This window comes from Sorex fumeus, unplaced genomic scaffold (assembly GCF_029834395.1).
Source record: "Sorex fumeus unplaced genomic scaffold, SorFum_2.1 ptg000009l, whole genome shotgun sequence".
Classification (NCBI taxonomy): Eukaryota; Metazoa; Chordata; class Mammalia; order Eulipotyphla; family Soricidae; genus Sorex; species Sorex fumeus.
The window spans coordinates 9,805,886-9,826,263 of NW_026606066.1; the positions used below are offsets into that span (position 1 = coordinate 9,805,886).

General features: G+C 41.3%; 1 protein-coding gene across 3 annotated transcripts in view; it reads right to left on the bottom strand.

The window, feature by feature from the left end:
* ACVR1 (activin A receptor type 1) overlaps window positions 1-20,378 on the bottom strand; it is a 141,075-nt gene that overhangs the window by 31,404 nt on the left and 89,293 nt on the right. For all 3 annotated transcript variants that reach the window (XM_056110144.1, XM_056110142.1, XM_056110143.1), the window contains 2 exons: window positions 4,830-5,093; window positions 2,362-2,573 (listed from right to left, as the gene is read on the bottom strand). In XM_056110144.1, the coding sequence (XP_055966119.1) occupies window positions 2,362-2,573; window positions 4,830-5,093 (476 nt within the window). The remainder of the gene's footprint in view (window positions 1-2,361; window positions 2,574-4,829; window positions 5,094-20,378) is intronic.

The window sequence follows — 20,378 nt, forward strand, 5'->3', positions numbered from 1 at the left end:
CTGTTTTGGCATACATTCCATTCCTCTTTCAAAATTACAGAAGCTGTTTAAACAGTAATTTACACTAGATATTCCTATCATTGCCCATGGTAATTAGTTATGCTAGCAGTTCTGAAGATTCTGACTAATCTATTTTAAAAATCTTGCTTTGCTAAAGCTTTGCCTCACATCTTCATGCTATTAACTGAACAAACTCATTTCATCTTTAGACTTGAAATAAATTTCAAGTACGTGTCTAACAAAAAGTGCATTCCTCTACTTTTTAAAAGGAATGGCCTTATATATCCTCTTTTTCCCAGTTCTGCTGTGCCACAACTTAAGTAGGTATAAAAGAGAGCTAAACAAATTACGTTTATATATATATATAAACTCAAGAATCAGGGACGCTGTCTCATTTGCCAAGACATCAAAAATCAGATGGGCTGGACACGTAATGAGGTTTACAGACAACCGCTGGACTAGATTGGATTCCACGGGACATCAAAAGATCACGTGGACGCCCACCTATAAGATGGTCAGACTTCTTCGTCAAGACCCTAAATGATCGGTTTGAGGCTCTGCATGTTCCTAGAACGAACAGATACCATTGGGCTACGCTAGCACGCAACCGGAATGAATGGAGACGTTACTGGCACCCACTCGAATAAATCGATGAATAACGGGGATTAAGTGATTAAGTGATGATATATATATGTAGCTCTGTCCTCCCGTTGTTAATCAATTTGCTCGAGTGGGCACCAGTAACATCTCCACTGTGAGACTTGTTACTGTTTTTGGCATATTGAATAACTATGGGGAGCTTGCCAGGCTCTACCATGAGGGCAGGATACTCTCAGTAGTTTGCCGGGCTCTCTGAGAGGGATATATTATATATATGTATATACATATATATAGTGTGTGTGTATATGTATATGTAATAATTACAATACATAATGATTATCATATATATATTTTTAAGTGCACATGTTCAGTTGTACAATGAAGGGGAAGGCACTAGGAAGAGATATTTCCCAGTCTGCACCAAATGCTTCAACAAATCTTAACGGTTGCCACAGTTGGGTCTGGAAGTAATATCTGAGCTACAAAAACAGGTCAGGCAAAAGGGAAATTCAGGGCAGGATTAACCACAGAACTACCAGGCACTTTTAAGGTTGTTTACTAGCAGAACAAGACCAAATTCAAGCTGACCTATGTGATCAACTATTAGGGCATGAAAAAATACTGAGTCACATGATAAAGTTCTCACCTTGGATTATTTCTCAGTTCATTAGATTTTGACAAGGAGAGAACTTCAATTTGGCTGTGGTGGTGTCCAGCACTTCTCTAAGACGCTCTTCTCATCTTTCAGAGAAGTTCAAACCCAGCCCCAAATCCCTTGAGAATGTTTTAACTTTTCTTTCGCACTTTTAGTGCTAGATACCCTTCTCTAACTTCAAATTTAAGGTTTTGTTGAAATGAACACTTGAGGAGAAATTTTCACGAATAAAGAGCATCCCTCTTAAAAGGAATTGCACCCCTTTATAATGTGCACAAGAGTAATTTACAATGTATAAATGCAATGGTTTTAATCCTGACCTACTCTAAGGGTTTATGTGGATATAATAAACAAATGAACTGCACCCAATCTGGAGTGATATAAATTGTAAGTGTAAATTACACATTGGGTTTTAAAACCTTAGTTCAAGACGAAATCAAGAATGTAGAATTTTTATTAATAGTTCTTTGATTATGTACTGAAATAATTATATATTTATATAATGTTAAATAGATTATAAAAATTAATATCGCCTAAGTAGCGTTCCGCTTTTCGAGCTGGCTACTAGAACATTCTAAACTACACATGTGGCATGCATACATCTATAGCTACCAGTCAGCAGTGGCTTAACCTAATAACTGCACTCCACCAGGGGGCAGCACAGGAGCATAAAAAATTGAACAGCTGCTTTTTTGGATGTCAAGTTTTAAAGCCTTTAATTACAGGGTGTTGAAAATGTCTAAAAGAGAAATTGATTTCTAATATTAAGTAAAAGGTGCTTCTATTTAAAAGGCACTTTTATTGCTAAAATTAGAATGACAGAATACTATAAGCTCATAGCTGCCCCAAATTACAGGCAACCCTTTTCCATACCCTTTTCCTTACACTGCCAAGAAAAACAACTAGCAAAACCCGTCCCCCGTTCTCTGTTAAGGGAGTCAACACAGTATAAGCAGTTTAAACTTGCTTGGGAGGGGAACAACTGGTAGTCTGCATGCATGTCACCAGGTCAACACCAGGTTACTGGCAGCATTTGACGCTTGAAATAAAAAAGCATCTTCAATTGCCAATGTTCTGTTTGGGATTCTCTGGGGTCACAAACTCACTGCTAAAGTGCTGTCTCCAACATTGGTGGTGATGAGTCCTTCGATGGTCCCGTACTCCACATCTCTGGGGTTGAGGCGTTCTTGGTTTCGCCTTTTGAATTTCCGGAGAGCAACACCCAGTAGACAGGCTAGAAGGCATACAGCAAAGACGACAGACAGAATAATGAGGCCAACCTCCAAGTGGAAATTCTGGGTGCCAGGAAAGGATTTCTCTGGAGATGGGGGAGAGAAAGATGATTGGCCATAAGAATCACTCTTTATTCTTTAGGATAACCCACACTCTACCATATACTTTCTGGTCCTGACCCTAGTCACAAATGTCTCACAGTGTTAAAATTAAAACTCTTCCTAACAGCTGGCTGACATCACAGTCAACCCCTCTTAATTTAGGAACAAGTGGAGATAGAAAAAAATTTCACGGAGAACCAACAGTATTCTTGCCATTTATATGAAAGTGCCGTTAAAATAAGTGCTGCACAAACCAGATATCACTCACATTGACGTGAATTTGATCCACAAAGAAGTTTTATCAACACGTCCTTATACACAGGTATTACATGCTGTATTCTCCACATGACAAAGTGTTATCCGAACTAAAACCCAAGTACCCCGTCTGTGACCTCTCTTGTCAGTATATTCTGGATATTTACTGCGAAATTCTCATTGATCTTGTCACATGATTTTTGCCTTAGGACCTATTATTCACACATCTTTTTTCATCCACATGTTTATCGACTCACTGGAAACATTCATTCCCTGATTCACTCGTTTGTCCCCTTATTCAGACACTGTTACTTTTCAAACATTTGTATGTATTCTAAGACTTTATTTTCGGAGAGCAACACCCAGTAGACTATTAAGCCTTTTTTGTGCTAATTATCTTGCCTAGTAAGCCAAAGAAAAGGTCCTTATTTAAAAGGTCTCCAAATAATCACTTCTCAATCTCAGATACCTCATCACACTGTGTTCCCAACTTAAGTTCTTCCCCACATTTGTCTCATTCCTTACTACCCAAGGATGCCCTTTCAGTATCCAATCTCAAGACTAACTTCCTTTGTGCATCTTTTAAATTCTAATCCAAAATAATGACTTAGAATATCATTTGTGTAATAACGTAAAATTAACTATATACCATTTTAAAATGTAAATATTGTACTTCCCTAATTATAATCGTTGAAATAAATAAAAATAAATTCTCTACAACAGCTCAGAATCTAACAGTATTCTGTAAGTATCTTCTCATATGGTAGATAAACCTTTTTTGGTGAATGCAGGCATTTCTTCATATCCAGCCATGATTTAACATATAAATTTGAGTAAAACTGATTCCATCAATACCATTCAAGGATTTAAATAATGAGCTGTCTTCTTAGAATCTTAATTTATAACTCAACCCTCTCTGTCGATCGAAATCTAATTTTTTTGTACAGGCCTTAAGAGTTTCACCGTCACTTCAAAAACTGCTGCAACTTGACCCTGTGATCAGTATTTTTTTCATTTTTGTCTTTTTCTTGCTGGTTGACATTACTGACATGGATATTCCTAGTCATCTCTTCTGCTCTACTGTCTTGGGTCATTTCTTCCTTTCTGAGTGCAAATTTAAATATAATTGTGCTTGTCAGAAATATACTAGAGGGCTAGAGCGATAGTACAGTGGTTAAGGCACTGGCACCACATAGTTGCATGAGCACTGTCCAGTGTATTCTAGATGATCCCTGGCACAGCTGGGCTCAAGAAGTAGTAGCAGACCCTGGCCCTTACCTTTTACTATTAACCATTAAATTACTGGTCAGTTTGGCTGGGAATTACCAAGAGAGGCCCCTGAGGCTCCTGAACATCATTTGGGAGGTCCAAAATAAAACAAACTATACACAAAGAGAGTGTATTTGGTGTGTACTCTAGTACACTAATATTTGCAGGGTCTTTGAGATGGGAATGTAGGGGAACAATTTCAGAGAAGGACGGATTTTCATTAGCATACAGAATCCGAGTTAGATACAGTTCAGTGAATATTACACATAAACAAAAAGGCTCATGTGAACTCTTATCTGCCTGCTGAGACTCAGGAATAGAACAAAGTTCAGGAGAGCCTTTCTTGATCTTCTTCCTCAAAAGGACAGATCCCTCTGGGGCCTGGAAGCTTAAGTTCCATCTTCTTCCCACAGACATCACAGAGACGAATAGCTACTAAACAAAAGTTGTTTCAGAAATGGTGAATGACACCACAGCTCCACCTGCTCATCATCCCTGAGCTATCATTTTAGTCTATTCTTTAAACTACATCCATCTCCCTTTCAGATTCCAAAGTGACTCTTTCTTTCTCTCCTTCACCTAGAACTCTCTTCCTCGTCGCCCACTGCCTTTGCTTTAAAGAGTCAGAAGAAAGCCTGGTGGCAATTAAGTCTTTACCCACACAGTCTCAATCTTAACAAGACTTTTGATCTAGAAATAGAAAAGTCCACGGAAACCTTTAGTGGGCAGCTGGGCCGTGATGTTCCTGTTACACCAGTCTCCTTGGCAGCACTCCACGGCTTGGCCAGGTGATGGCGGTGTCTTACAGGTCATCTTCCCCTGCTCGTAGACCTGGAAGCAGCCCTTCTGGTATACATGAAAGCCATCATTTATGCTCAGGGAGGAAAAGCACTGCTGGCCTTCACAGTGGTCCTCGTTGCCACAGGACAGGCCTTCACACACACACATGTAAAGCTTGGGGTTTGCCTTGGGCTTCTCATCTGCATAGGAAAAAGTGGAGAAAAGTTTTTAAAAAAAATTAAAGTCACCAGATGAATTTTTACCTGCACTGGAGAAAATAATTTCTCCAACACCAATTTCTTAACTAAACGGAAATTCAGGCTATGCAACATCATTAACCAGAATGTTCTCTTATCCCGTTTCTCTTGCTTGACTAACCACCAAATAATGATCACATCATTCTATATTTTTAATATATTTATATGTAAGTCATGTACTCTTTCAGGTCATACTAGGACAAAGTGCTCTAATTATCATCTGTCCAGAGGCTTCTGAAAATGAACTTCTTCACTGTAGCTTTCATATTACCTTTAGTTTGATGGAATCATGTATTATAATATCTGCATCACAACAAAATGTTTTACTAGATCATAAAGTGCATCACCTCTATTTTATGTTTTTCCAAATAGTAAAGATAAAGATACAGATATGGTAGGCATTAGTGCTGGTTTCTCTTAGCTCCATACAAACTCCCATCAATCAACAACACAAGGCCTGATGGTCCTGCTGCCATTATCTATCTGCTTCAGAAATATCCTAATTGATTAAGGGCACATAGAGATGCACACTTCTGAATTCTAAACCCATATTATCAATTTTGTGAGTCCTGAGTATCTTTTTCCACAGTTATTATGTCCATTTGGTTTTGGGTATTTTTGTGGTGCTGGGGGTTGAATTCAGGGCCTCACACATGCCAGGGAAAGTGCTTTGTCACTGAGCCTCATCTTCAATTACCCTCTGGCCCCCATAATAAGTTCAATAGTATCATCACTGACGTTTTTTATGTTGATTACAATGGAAACTCATCACTGCATTTTCACTCTTTCAACTGGTAGGAAAAAAATACATTGCCACAGTTAGTGAGGATGAGGTCACAGGAGGGAAAAAAAAGGAACTGAACAGTGTTTGAACAATAAGGTAACAGGTGGAACCAAAGGTGCACCCCACACCTGGTGAGTCTAAGGTGCAATGGAAAAAGGCAGAAATGTATCATTAGTGAAGCACACCTTATCAGATCTGCTAATTGCCTCTTGCTGAAAACATTCATTTGCAGGTTCATTTTTCAAATCACTCTTTTCCCCTCCCTTGTTAAAATGATTAGTTCAAACTTGCTGGTTCCAAAGTTTCCACTAGTAGGGAAGGAAAGAGAAAATGGAATGTAAACAACCAAGTCAGTGAAGCAGAGGCCACATGAGGGAATCCAGCTCCCAGAGTAACCTCTCACGGCAGAAATGGGCTACCTTCCAACCGCCGAACCCCCTGAAACAGGTCTGCATGACAGAACTGCAGCTTTCTTAAAATAACAGGTCGGGTGTCTGTGCTTTAAAGAGGAGACCTTAAGGTAAGGTCTTGAAAAATGTCAAGTTCATTTACACAGATTTGTGTGGGTGTGTGTGGAGATGTGGGTTATGTCAAAAAAAGAGAGGGAGAAAAAAAGTGTTCTTAATCTTTCTTCTTTCCTCTTCAAAGAAGTGAAAAATAGTTCACTGCCCACTGTAATGTGGGAGCCTCGTCCCACAGAGTAAGTGCACGCAGACACACAGACAGAAGCTTTCTATTTATAATTGACTTGCTAGTTCTTTTGAAAACCACAAGGGGCTCATCCAAGAGCAAAGACATGCCTGAAAGCAGAAAATCCAAAATAGCCGCTGACACTGTATGTATGTCACCAGTCTCACCCCCGAGAATCAAGAGCCCTCAGACATTTTTTAATGAGCAAAAATTTTAATGAGCCAAAAGATAGTCTTCATTTTCCCTGCCTAGAGAAATTCTAGCACCAATCTATTTCTATGAGGATGAGAAACATATATATCTGTTGACATAATCCAGCAAAAAGTTTACACTTGCCAAAAGCAAGTTGAAAGATAATATTTCTAGGGAGTCTAGACATGCTTGCACTCTTGAATGGCAAAAAGCTGGGCTGAGAGTTGCCAACTATGCTGCCCGACAGGTGATGATTCTTTGGCGGAAATGGATGGGCGGGGTCAAGGAGTAAATGGTGTCATATGAATGCACGTGTGATCTAAAGCTGAGAAATAGAGTATATTTTAAAACTATGCAGTACTGTAATTTATCTAAATTTGAAACATAAAAGTATATTCTAAACTCCTAAATATTTTTTAAGTCAACATATCCAAGGAAACATACCTAATTCACTGAATATATGCCTGCTGATGCAATGCTAGAGCTGTGGGGTTTACTCTTGGGAAGAGTTTACTTTTAGGATATTAGAGCAAAATGACAGTATAAGACTATGTAGCTCTTCATAGGCTGACAATGGATCGATACCTATAAATCTTATTCAACTCTCTACCTACCTTCCACTAAGACAACAGCAAATGCCTATCTCCAGATGATAGAGAACTCAAAACTCAGTCCGGAAATAGATGGCCCAGGGTAACAAAGAATTAATGTCACTTGACGGGTTTTATTCTTAATGTCGTGTTTTTCAAGTGAACAATTTCTCTATTGTACTCTCAGAGTGAACGACACTTTTAAAGTTCAACCCCAAGTTGAATCCTAAATTCACAGATGCAAAGGTTGCTGCCTTTCCCAGGAGTCTCATTTTTGACTGGACATGGGGATAGTTTGACAGATGTTTGCCTCCAACAGGAAAGAATTTTGCTAGAACTAAGCAGCCCTAATATATACTTTCCACACTCAGGTTTAAAAAAGGAAAAAGAGAGGAGGAGTAGGGAGGAAAAAAAGACGGCTAATGACGTGAAATAACTGATTCAATCTCTGATATGGAGGTCCCACTAGCTCAGAGACAGAGAAGATAAAAAGTATAAAACTTTTACCAACTTCTCTTCCTACTCTTTCGCTCATCGGCATTAATCTTCTTACTTTTATATTCCCATACAATCGGTAAAGCTCCATCGATATCTATTTTTTATAGATAGCCAAATACAAATGAAGATCCTAAATTCTTAAGACTGTAAGAATGAACATATATGCCTGCATGCACAGCAGCGCGCGAGCACGCGCGCACACACACACACACACAGAGAGACACACACACACAGAGACACACACACACGTTAATTAAATGCCACTTGGGCAACTTCATCCAGCAGAGTGCATTAGTGGAGGATATGCCAAAACAATTCTCTGAATTAGGATCACTAATTTCACAAAGGTTGAAAGTAAGGTAACAGCATTTTCATATCTTCAATTTTAAGAAACACAGCAGGCTCCTCAAATGCCTGTGACTCATTATTCTGTCTGATCAAACTTTGAAATAACCACGACTGTGGGCCTGTGCTATTTTGTTTGGCACAGTCATGAGGGGTGGGAGAGTGGGGAAAAAAGAATGATCACAATCCCTTTTAAGGCCACAGGTAGGGTTCTGTGCACCTCTAATCTCTCAATCCCTGAAACAAATGCGGCACATCAAGGAATACCAGGGGAAGGATAAGCACATTCTGTGACTCATTTTTAACAGACCAGACAGGAAGCACCCTATCTGCCACCAAGTATTTTACACTTGTCTGTGCAAATAGCCAGGAAGTACCCTGGCAGAAGAGGCAAGTCTCCTCTACCTAATTGACATTCATTTAAATAATTCAGTGATGTAAATGTCAAGCCAGAGGTATTCCCTCTCTGCACAGCTCACCCACATTGTTTATTTTAAAAGGCACCTCCCGGCATTACTCAGTGTTATGGCTGGCACCATGTGCCCTTTGTATCACCAGAACCAGGCCCTGTGAACACACTCGCAGCCTGGGAGTCTGGTTGGCAGTAACAGGAAGTTCTTGACACCGCCTGGGAGGATCCGGGGCAGACGCCACACACCAGAGGCACAGGATTGGAATCCCAGGAGTTCACCACGGCCAAATCTTTTCAAAGATGCTTATTCTGGGTAATACTCGCTTACCATCTGGACACACCTACTCTTACAGCTTAATCTTAGACTGCAGAGGCAGAGGCAGAGCAAAGAGCATCACGGGCTTTTTCAGACTGCCCACAGTTTGGGAAAATCTTGTGCCTCATAGTAAAAGTGTGCTCGTCAAGTTGTAAGTGGGATGGGGACATCTAGGCACAACACTAAGGACTCAGCCCCAAGCTTCTCCCTCCCACCTGCCCAGTCATGCGCTGCAGGATGCTGGATGGCATTTAAACTGCTTCTCGTCCTACAGGGTGTCCCAAACCCTGAATTTCTCACTCAAGTCTTAGATACCAAAGACAAATGAGAACAAAGCTAAGAGTAAACTAGGATGTCGTTCCTGATCCTAGGGTCAGTAAAAGGAACAGACTGAACTTCTTACAAGCTCACCACCAAGTGGCACAAGTAACAAAGTGGTTACCAGACTGACATTAGAGAAGTACAACAGTTCCAAACTCCATAGGCTAAAAAGTGAACCCCAAGTGACCCTGGACTCTTCTCTATGGTATAAACAATCCATTCATTTGAAACAGCAGCCTGTGTTAGGCTAACAGACATGGGAGTCCTTCCATCGTCTTCTAATCCCCAAGTACAGTTTGGCACTTCTCCAGAATCTGAAAGCATCTGAGATCTCTGGCATTAAACAAAGGCTTAAGGAAGGATTTTTCAATGCCACATATCATTGCCAGTAAGCCCACTCCTTAGACAGAAACACAAAGGCCTGTCCGAAATACGGACTGAAGGGCATTTGGTGGTCTGACAAAAAGGCAGGTTTTATGATTAGGGATAAAATACATAACATGTCTAAATGCTCTCATTTGGGAAACACAAATGGGGTGTGTCCCCTGCCCAACCACAGAGGAATTAATCAATAGTTTGTAATGTTGTAGAGGCAAGAAGAAAATATATTTAGGAGTTAAAAGAACAGAGGTATTCTAATGAGATCATTTATGAGTTAAACACCACTCATGCGTGCACATACACACACACACACACACATTCACTTTTCTAAGATTCAAAACTCCCAATGTTTGTTCTCCAAGTGTTCCCTAACTCAGCAAATAAAAGATCTCTGCCTGCCTTTTCAGCTTCTCCTTATATCAATTACCTCAGTTCTTGGAAGGCCTCTTCCTCCTTTAGGATCCCAGAATTGTGAGGTGTGGAATTCCTCCCACAGGGAACGCTTCCTTTCCTCCCTGTCAACACCTCTCTTCACCTAGTTAGTACCTATCTTCCCCTCAGATCTCATAGTCATCTCCTCAGAGAAGCCTTCATTCACACACTCAATTAAGGTAGAAGCACCAGTGAGCACTCCCATCGTGCATCTGTGTGGCTGCAGGATGTTCACTCTTTCTTCAAGACCGTGAGCACCATAAGGGTAGGAACTGAGCCTCTTTTGTTCACCGCTATGCCCAACAACTGCCTCAGTACTTGGCAGGGGTATCTGTCTGATGAATATTTGCTTCGGAATGAATTTTTCTCTTCACAGAAAGGATTTAGAGGTGAGAAGAGACATGATGCTGGTTTTCAGAGCAGACTGAGCCTATAAAGTCTTTAAATGTCAGCAGAGATCTTAAGGCAAGGCTTAGTCACCCAGCCAACAAGTCTGTGCACACCACTTCTTCCTCAACTAGCTCACCATAGCATCACATCTGTTCACCTACTAGGGCTTACAAGAGAGGAAAATCAGTACTTTCTGTCATGTGATTGAGACTCTTTTTTTGTTTGTCTGTTTGTTCAAATATATAAGGTAACACCCCAAAGTTTCTAGAATAAGGATTTAATTTATTAATGAATGTGCAGAGTTCTGATTGGGTGGTCCTTCCTTGGGTTAATTTGGATGAGGGCTTTGGGCTACCAGAACGCTACATTGATCAGGATGATCAAACACAATTGGGTTCCTTGACTTCAGTCAGTTTAGAGGGGTCAGTGCAGAACTTGGCTACTTAACAGCGAAAAGGACACCCTCAGTCTTTCCTGCCAAATCTCTCCTACCCGTGAACATAATGGATGTTTTCAGCAGGGAGTGGGAAAGAGTGAATTACATCATTATCCTCTTCTTGCTTTACTGAAGGTGATAAGGTTTCCCAAGTCATCCTGCATTTGAACTGCAGAAGCTGAGAGAGGGGGAAAAGTGCCATCTGTTTATTTTGTGTCTGGGCTGACTCCTTGTCTCTGAAATAATCCCTGTAAAATTAAGCCTATTGCAGCAGCCACACCTTCCATTTCAAAGCCAAAAACTCTGCTGTTTTTAAGTGACAAGTTAAAGCAATCTGTGGCAGACTGACCTGAAACAATATTGGCCTGCCTTCTCCCTCCTTTTTATGATTTCCTGAAAGCAGTAAGGATTTAACATTCTCATAAACACCCTGTCTGGGGAGCAGCTCCTAATCTGGGGGGAAATCATGACCCTTTTCTTCATCTGTCTTCACACTTCTTGGATCTCTGCCCCAGAACAACAAATGATCCAAGGTCTAATGGAAATTACCCACCAAGGAAATCTTTCAGAGACCAGATATGTTCCCACTTCTTGCTATAGTGACAATGTCCATGTCCAGACCAAGTTTCACTTAAATGGAGAGAAATAGAAAGGACCAGGAATGAAGCAAGGAGGAAAAAAGACCTAATGAATTATAAACAGCACAGAAGTTATGGTTTGGATGTAAAAAGCACCACAGAAGCCATAGTTTAGAAGTAAAAAGCCCCCAGCAATATGGTAATAGGGTAGCATCTATTGATTGTCTCCAGAAATTCTTTTCACTATCTGCAAAGAGGTCATTCTATTGGATTAACCAAGAAAGACATACAGCCATGCCCAAAAGGATTTTGTCCTGGGCTCTACCTTAAAACTTTACAGGAAACTTTACACAGGCCTCTGACTGAATAAGTCAGAGAACGAACTTGGGGCATCATTGTTGCAGGCTCCAAACTAATTTCCCTACAAAACCCTACTCTACACAGAATTTTCTCTTGTAATCTGAGCTTCTGAGTTGCCAGTCATGCTCCACTCATCATCAATAAGGCCCCAACACTTCTCATACCCAGTCAACTCTTCAAAGATAAAACGCTGGATATGATTCCAAACACTGAACATGCAATCTTAAAACGTCATCCTCTAGGTACTGTTAACACATAAAGGGAAAGGTAAAATTGCCGAGAGTTAGCTAGGTCTTTTCTAGGCTTTTCTCTTTGCAGCTCAGATGAAATCAATAAGATAAGAGAGACAGCACAGAGGTTAAGATACTTGACTTGCATATGGCTGACCCAGGTTCAATTCCTGGACCCACCAATGGTCCTCCAATCACTACCAGGAGTAACCCCTGAGCACAAATCCAGGAGTAAGCTCTGAGCCCCACTGGGTGTACCCTCCTCATCTCCCCCACTAAAATAAGATTTCCAGGAGTGAAAAACTGAGCAGAGTCCTAAGTCCCTGCTATATTCTTTCACTACACCTCTAATTGCCTAATGCATGCCCCACAGCCCCACCAGGTCCAGAACTCCATTAAATGTTAATAACGAAAAATCCCAGGTCTTCTATCACATGCATACACGCCCCAGGACTGTGTATTCCAGACCTGAATACTTGATTTTTGCTTTGGCTATCTTTTTTCCCTGCAGGTCTAATTCATATGAATTATAAGAATTCATTAAAGTTCTCAATGTAACACACTTAAGAAGATTACCTCATTAGTCACAGACTACAGGTCTTAGAGTCACCATGAGTCAGTTGAGTTTGGGTCATTTTGAACTTGTTCTCTTTTACCACTGAATCTATAGGAAGGCTCCAGGAATGTGCACTCAAAAGGTAGACACGTAAAGCATTTCTTCAAGAGTACTGTGAACCAGAACTGATTTCTCACACAGACATTCCCACCTCCACAATCTTTGTGGTACAGCACACCATTCCCAGCTTCCACAATAATCTTGCGCCTTGGCAGAAGAAAGGCAGCTAAATCTGAGCTGTGTCACGAGGCCCCTGGCTAAGGAGCTGGGATATCTAAACACACACCAAGGCAGGAGCCCATGTCCAGATTTTCCACAAATTCCCGTCTCCTTCTAGAGCTGCAGAGCACTGATGGCCTAAAGATAACCCAAGAATCTCCAAAGGGTCATTTTTAAATAGTAGCTTTAATACCCCCCCGTCATTTCAGAAGTATTTCCTTCCAGAGCCTGCTTCCATCCACACTGGCGTGCCAAGCATGACCAACAATGGCAAGCCCGCCAAAGAGATGAAAGCCCAGAAGGAAATGAAAAAAAATCCCAAAGGGAAACAGGCAGCTCCTGACTTGCAGTAATTCTATTCCGCATCCACTTTTCGACTGCTGAGAAAGAATAATCAAGCCAAGAGACAGCTTAGAGAGGTGATCTACAGATGAGGGGATAAAGAGCAGGTCCAAAACAACATCAAACTGTTGCACTTAATGCCCACCCCACCTTTTCTGAAAGAGACAACAAAAGTCAGGGATGGTCACCCTCTAGGAGTCATTTAGGAAAGCATTTTACTCTAAAAGAAACAGAAGCCCCTCAGTCAAGTGGATGGTGGTTTGACTGAATGAGAACTGTAGGGAGTCTTCAAGACACACTCACAAGCCACGGTGGCAACCCATTAACCACAAGGAACAAGTGCAACTGCTCAGTATCAAAAGCCTGTCACTTTCTTTTCCTTCTTTTCTTGCTTTTTATCCATGTTAATGCTCCCCCAGATCTTCCTGGGAACCATGAAAATCGACTCAGTCCTTCACCTAGACCACAAGTGCGTCCTCACGGTCCTGAAAGGCAGTTGGCCAGGGGCGGTGGACGAGGGACAGGTGCTCAGTGGGCTATTTTCAGTTGCTATCAGCTCCATCAGTGCCACACATGCTCAGAAGGCAGCCAAGTTTTAGTTCCATTTTAAATGCTGGCCAGCCAAGATACATACACCTTTCAGCGCAGCCAGGGCAACCAGCTGCCCTCTGCTCCTCCTGAGACGCGAGCAATGAAGAGTGTAACCTGGCCAGCCAGCATGCCAGTGAGCAAGTTGTACCTCTCATTTCACGGCTGGGGTTATTCTGAGCTGGGCTTATTGACACTCCATGGTAACACAGGAACAAAAGGGCTAGCTACAGGGATTTAAATGTCTTGCAAAAGTTGCAAGAAAAGTCAGCAGCTCAGGCTTCTTTTCTCATAATAAAAGTTCGCAGTGGAACTGTTATTAGGTTATCGTTGTCTGCCACTATTGGCATTATCATCGGGAAACTAATTCAATATAGGTTTACTCTTTGAACGAGGGTTTTGTTGTTGTTTGTTTTGTTTGCCACCATTAAGTTGCCATAGCCAAGAAAGCTTTGCAAAGGCAGCATGTGGGCTCGTCTGTCCCAACAGTGCAGGAGAACAGTTTTCCTCTCAGTCTTTATCTCTAATCTTGCCATAAACTATGATCCACTTCCACCGCACAGCTCAAAATTTCACTAACCCTGACAGTCCTAGACAAACTCAAATACAAGACAAACACCTCTGGCATAAGGTTGTGCTACCAATCCCTTCTCGGTACTGTCTAATACTCTTTTTCCAAACATGATACATTCTCTATTGTTTTGCTTTGTTTTCTTTTGGGGCCACAACCAGTGGAGACCAGGGGTTACTCCTGGTGGGCTCAGGGGACCATATGTGTGCCAAGATCAAACCTGGGACAGCCACACACAAGACAAATGCCCTATCTGCTAAATACTATCACTCTGGTCCCCAAGAGTAAGTTCTATGAAAGGATATGATTTTTTATTATTTCCTCAACCTAGATCAGTCCCTTCTTACCAACAGTATCTTTTCAATGTCTTTATAATTACCACAGCCATCATGATTTATTCATTTCTTTCTCAAATATTCACTAGGCAGCAACCATGGCCACTGGATGTTGAGTACCACCAAGTCTTGGCCACTAACAAATTGCTCATGACTAAACACACACACACACACCACACACACACACATCATATGAAAGGACAGTAACACAAATACAGTAAAAAAAGAAATGCTGCTCACAAAGGTGCTAGCTTTGTTACTCTACTGAGAAAGCTCTGATTCCCATCTGTGGCCAAGAACCTTCCCTTCTATAGACTTATTTGATTAGGCACCATTTGCCTCTTAAAAATTACCCTCTTTGAAAACCTTTGTAAAGTACATGAACTAGTACATACTGCAAAAGAACAGCCACAACTATATGATTTCATGCATTTTGCAGTATTCTGTGCTTCACAGAATTCAGATTCTAAACTCTAATCTAGTCTTAAATCCCCAACTTTCCTGAATGAATATGATTTGTTTTCTCCTTCCATTCAAACCAACTTGTAGGTACTAGAATTCAGAAGAGGAAACAAATGAAGCAAAAGTAAATAAATAAATAAATGAGGCCATTCATTTCCTTCCCAACTCAAAACCAGTACCTGAATTACAGGCAGAGAACCAGAGAGATAGCAAAGGGTTGTTAAGGAACCTGCCTTGCATTTGGCAGACCCAAGTTTAATACCCAGCACTGCAAAAGCGGCTTCAAACCCCACCCCAACCTACGCCCACATAGCAACAACAAAAAAATACAAGGTCATAAGAGAGAACAAAGGTCAGTGTGCATGCCTGGTACAAACCCAGTACAATGTTTGACTCTTAGTACCATATGGTTCCTGGTACAGCGCTGGAGACCCCCAACACCTCGGGGTTGGTCCGGGTATCCCCAGCACTGCAGAGTCAGAGCAGTCCCTCAGCCTTAGACTCTTGAACTGAATCAATGTCATGGCTGGCTGAGAATCATTGATGAGACCCCCATAACTCCTAAACACTGCTTGGGAAACTTTCCCTCCCACACACACACACACACACACACACACACACACACACACACCACAGAGGTTGTCGCTCAAGTGGCAAGAGTGTGTGCTTTACATGCCAGAGGCCCTGGTTTCCAAGCAACAGTGGGAAAAAACCCTGAGCCCTGCTGGGTCTAACCCCAAAAGCTAAACTAGCAGGCAGAGGGCCTAGGATGTGGTTCCTGCCTTCATTCATGAGACCTGAGTGTGATCGCCCCCACTGCAAAAGGAAAAAATGAAAAGATGCAGGCAGAGTTGTGTTTTCTTTACGTCTGAAAAGATTTCTACTTAGGGGAGTTACAACTCACTGTAGTCAAGGTTGACTCCTGGCTCTGTATTGGGCATTGGGCCTGGACCTGCTGCCTTGGACTAGCTCCCCAGCCCCGGGCTTTTCAGTTTTTAAGGTGAATTTCACCAACCTCACCCTAAGAGATATGTCTCATTATTCCTTCATTCCTTCTCTCCTCATTCTGCAAATAGACATCTCTGACAGCGCCTGCTCGACGCTAAGCCATAACAAAGGAATCAGAAGCAGCACTGCTGTGGCTCTACATTCAGCTGATTAGAATCAGGCAGCAGTGGCTCCGGTGTTGTCACCAAGGTTGAGAGGGCACACACGTGAACTTCCCTCTTCCTGTGAAAGCGCCGCTGGGAGAGAGAGACAGGATGCCCTGGCCACGCCACAAGGTGAAAAATCAAAAGGACCCAGTCCAACATGACTGGAGTAAATGCCAAATGACCTCAAGTTAGCAGCCTGCACCGATCACCTGAGGGCAACAGGGCCTTTTGGACACAAGCTGGTCGCTTGTGAATAGATTGAGTTGCCTTTAGAAAATTATGGATTATGACCTATTTGGAGGTAGTGAAAATGATTCATCAATTCAACAAATTTCAGACATGGTTTTCTTTTTAACTAAAATCAAAAACAAAAAACAAAACCCCCTGAATTGAAGGGGGAGGCGGGAAGAGGAGGGGGATATACGAACACTGGTGGAGGGTGGGTGTGGTACTAGAATGTTCTATGCATAAAACCTATCATTCACAGTATTGTAAATTACAGTGTCTCAAATAAATAGCCTTCCAAAAAACCTACCAGATTATCGTATATTAAATAGTTCATGTGAATAAAATTCAATCTCTTTGGGAAAAAAAAGGAACAAGAAAACTGAATCTAACTTTTAAAAAGAAATAAGTAGATTAAATATAGTAGAGTCACTCTTCCATGAAATTTTCATTCCAGAAGTGTTCAGGTCCTATCTAAAGTGTTTCTGAATGTTGTTGTACATTAAGTCCAACTCTTAAAATGTTCCTGGCTGAGTCACTTCATGCCGAGTCTTACACTTTCTTGGAATGGACTTGAGTTCTGAGTAATTATGACTGTTACGTATAATCATTATCTATAGAAGCTTCCCTAAGGCCATGCCTGGCTTCAGAGAAAAGTTCCAGAGGATAGTTAGCAGAGTTAGGGGAAGCAACAAAGGCATTCTGGGTGGAGGAAGAAGGGATGTCCAAGACAGACGTCAATCTCCCTGTGTCAGGGCCCTGGGGCATTTCCAGCAATGTGGATCATGGGGACAAAGGTACAAAGTGCCAAGGACCAAACCCTGGGCCTTCCACATGCAAGGCCTGAGATTGACCACCTGAGCTCTCTCCCTGGTGCAGGCAAACTTATTTTCAAATGTGTTTTATTTTCCTTTGTAGCACCATAGCACTGTCCTCCCGTTGTTCATAGATTTGCTCGAGCGGGCACCAGTAACATCTCCATTGTGAGAATTGTTGTTACTGTGTTTGGCATACTGAATATGCCATGTACATTAGGTCCAACTCTTAAAATGTTCCTGGCTGAGTCACTTCACAGCTTACCAGACTCTGCTGTGCAGGCGGGATAATCTCAGTAGCTTGCTGGGCTCTCCAAGAGGAGTGAAGGAATTGAACCCGGGTCTGCTGCATGCAAGGCAAACGCCCTATCTGCTGACTAACAGTTCTATATATGACACCACTACAAATATGCTTCACTCATTTTTCCATAAAGAGGAGACAGCATCCATCTTGAGACCTTGCCTTATGAGAAGCTTAAGGTTACTGTCATGCCCACACAACAGATAACAAGGTGAGCATTAATAAGCTTGGATCTTGGAGTTGTTTTTCAGCTCGTCAATATTTGACTCTGAGAGAGTTTTTGAGTCCTCTCCATATCTACTTCTACCCCCTGCACATATCACTGTCACTGTCACTGTCCTCCCTTTGTTCATCGATTTGCTCGAGCGGGCACCAGTTATGTCTCACAATTTACTGTTTTTGGCATATTGAATGTGTCACAGGTAGCTTGCCAGGCTTTGCCATGCACATATTAACAAATAAAATCTGAATATTTTAAAATATGCTTTTAAAAAAAGGGTGGGGGCTGCAAGGTGAGTCAGCAGAAGAGCACATTGCTTATATGTGCTGTGTAAGACCCTGGGTTTAATCCCAGCATCCCCACCCCCGCCCTACCTTCCAAAACAAGATGACTGTTAAGAATCCATCACCGACAAAAACATTTCCCAAGAAGGAAAGGCCAAGAGCTTTGTCATCGCTCACCTTGCATGAAACCATCATCCTTTTATTTGGTAAGAGAGTTTGATAACAAAAAAAAGCAGTCTCTTAAGAATGTGCCAGACAGATGGCACAGGAGGCAAGGCATTTGCCCTGCATGTGGCTGTGATCCTGGTTTGAAACCCCAGCAGCACATATGGTCCCCTGCACACTGTCGGGTCACTCCCGAGCATAGAGCAAGAATAGCTTCTGAGCACTGGCCAGGGTGGCTGACACACTGTCCCCAACCTTCAGTCATTACCCCCTGAAAAAGAACGTGCAGCTTTATTAGATGTCAGATTCTAGCCGTGGCAAACAGCTCATTTCATCTCTCTCCCGTGAAAGTCTCACTTGGTAACTTGTCGGTAAAAAATATTTTATTCTGAACAAAAGGAATAAATTAAAATAGTGGGAAATGAGAGCAATAAATGTAATGCTAAGATGTTCCTCTAGGTTCACTCAACTCTTCAAAAACTTTCGGAATCCTTGCATATGAACAATTCAAAGAAAGACTTATTCTTCCACCCCCTACCCCCACTGGCAAAGAGCGGTACCTTTGTGGATGTTAACAAAAAGTCTATTGAAGTCAATCTCCCTCTTTCCCTCCCTTCCCATTGGATAACTGCGCTGGAAAGTCTGAGTGGTGATGGCTTTGGAAATACTGAAAATCAAGTCAACACAGAAAATAACTTAGGATTTAGTGATCTTCTTCAGGACAGGTCAAAATCTCCTGCAGCAAAACTAGTAGTCTATTCTTCCAAGCCATATAATAAAATCTAAATATGGCTTGCAAATTTAATAAAATGTGGGTCATAAGAGCTTTGAAATATTTCTGAAGAAGCAATGTATCTTTTTATATACTGAGTCAGTTTAAACCTGCTCAAGGGGACAAAGGGAAAGCCAAAGATTTTTGAAACAAAAACAGACTTCCCCCAATGCTAAAAGAAAAAGTATTAGAGCATGATTAGTCTTATTAATGGGAAAGAAAAGAAAGAATATATGAGTAATTAGGATTCAAGTGCTCTTTTCTGTGAGAGCAAATAAACTCTTTCTGTAATTAGAGTTTTATATCTAAAGAACATGATAAATACATACTGGTTTGAAACACAAGAGAAATTAAAAAAAATTTTTAAAATCCTGGTGAAGGGCCCATATCATTTGCTATGAGATACTCTAATCTCACTCAAACAAGCAAACTGGATTAAGCTGGATTCCAGCACAGGCTACACATAATATAAATAAGGCAGTAACTGATTTAAGGTACCAAGAAATGCAAAATCCTAAAAGGATTGATAATGACTGAAAACCTATCATTCTATTTCCCACTAGATGTTGCCTGTAACCTTACATACGAGTTTTAATAAATTCAAAAGTTAAAGTCCCCAAAACAACTCATTCGGGTAATCATTAAAATTATATAAAATAAAGTAGTAAACTAACGGCCTAGCAGATATTAAACTCTTGTTTTAAATTATTTGTTATCATCATCAAAGCACTAGTAACGATACGCAGTACTTTCAAATGCATTTGATCTATTTTTAACCTCAACACCTAACGTCCCACAAAACCTGAGAAATGTCCTAAAAAGTAGACTTGTACTAGGACTAGAAAATGGTACTATGAATAAAGTGCTTACTTTACATGTGACTGACCCAGGTTCAATCCCTGGTATATATCATATGTACCCCCCAAAGCATGTCCAGGAGTGATTCCTGAGCATAGACCCAGGACAAAGCCCAGAATACTGCCAGGTATGGCCCCAAAACCAAAACAAACTAACAAAAAGTAGACTCATTCTAGCCAAACTACCAAGATTATTTATTAGGGCATTTATTTTACTTTAAGTATTACTATCAGTATTTGAAAGACCAAGAGGAAGAAGAAAAAAACTAAACTAACAGGCAAAATGTAGCACTGTAGCACTGTCTGCCTGTTGTTCATCAATTTGCTCGAGTGGGCACCAATAACGT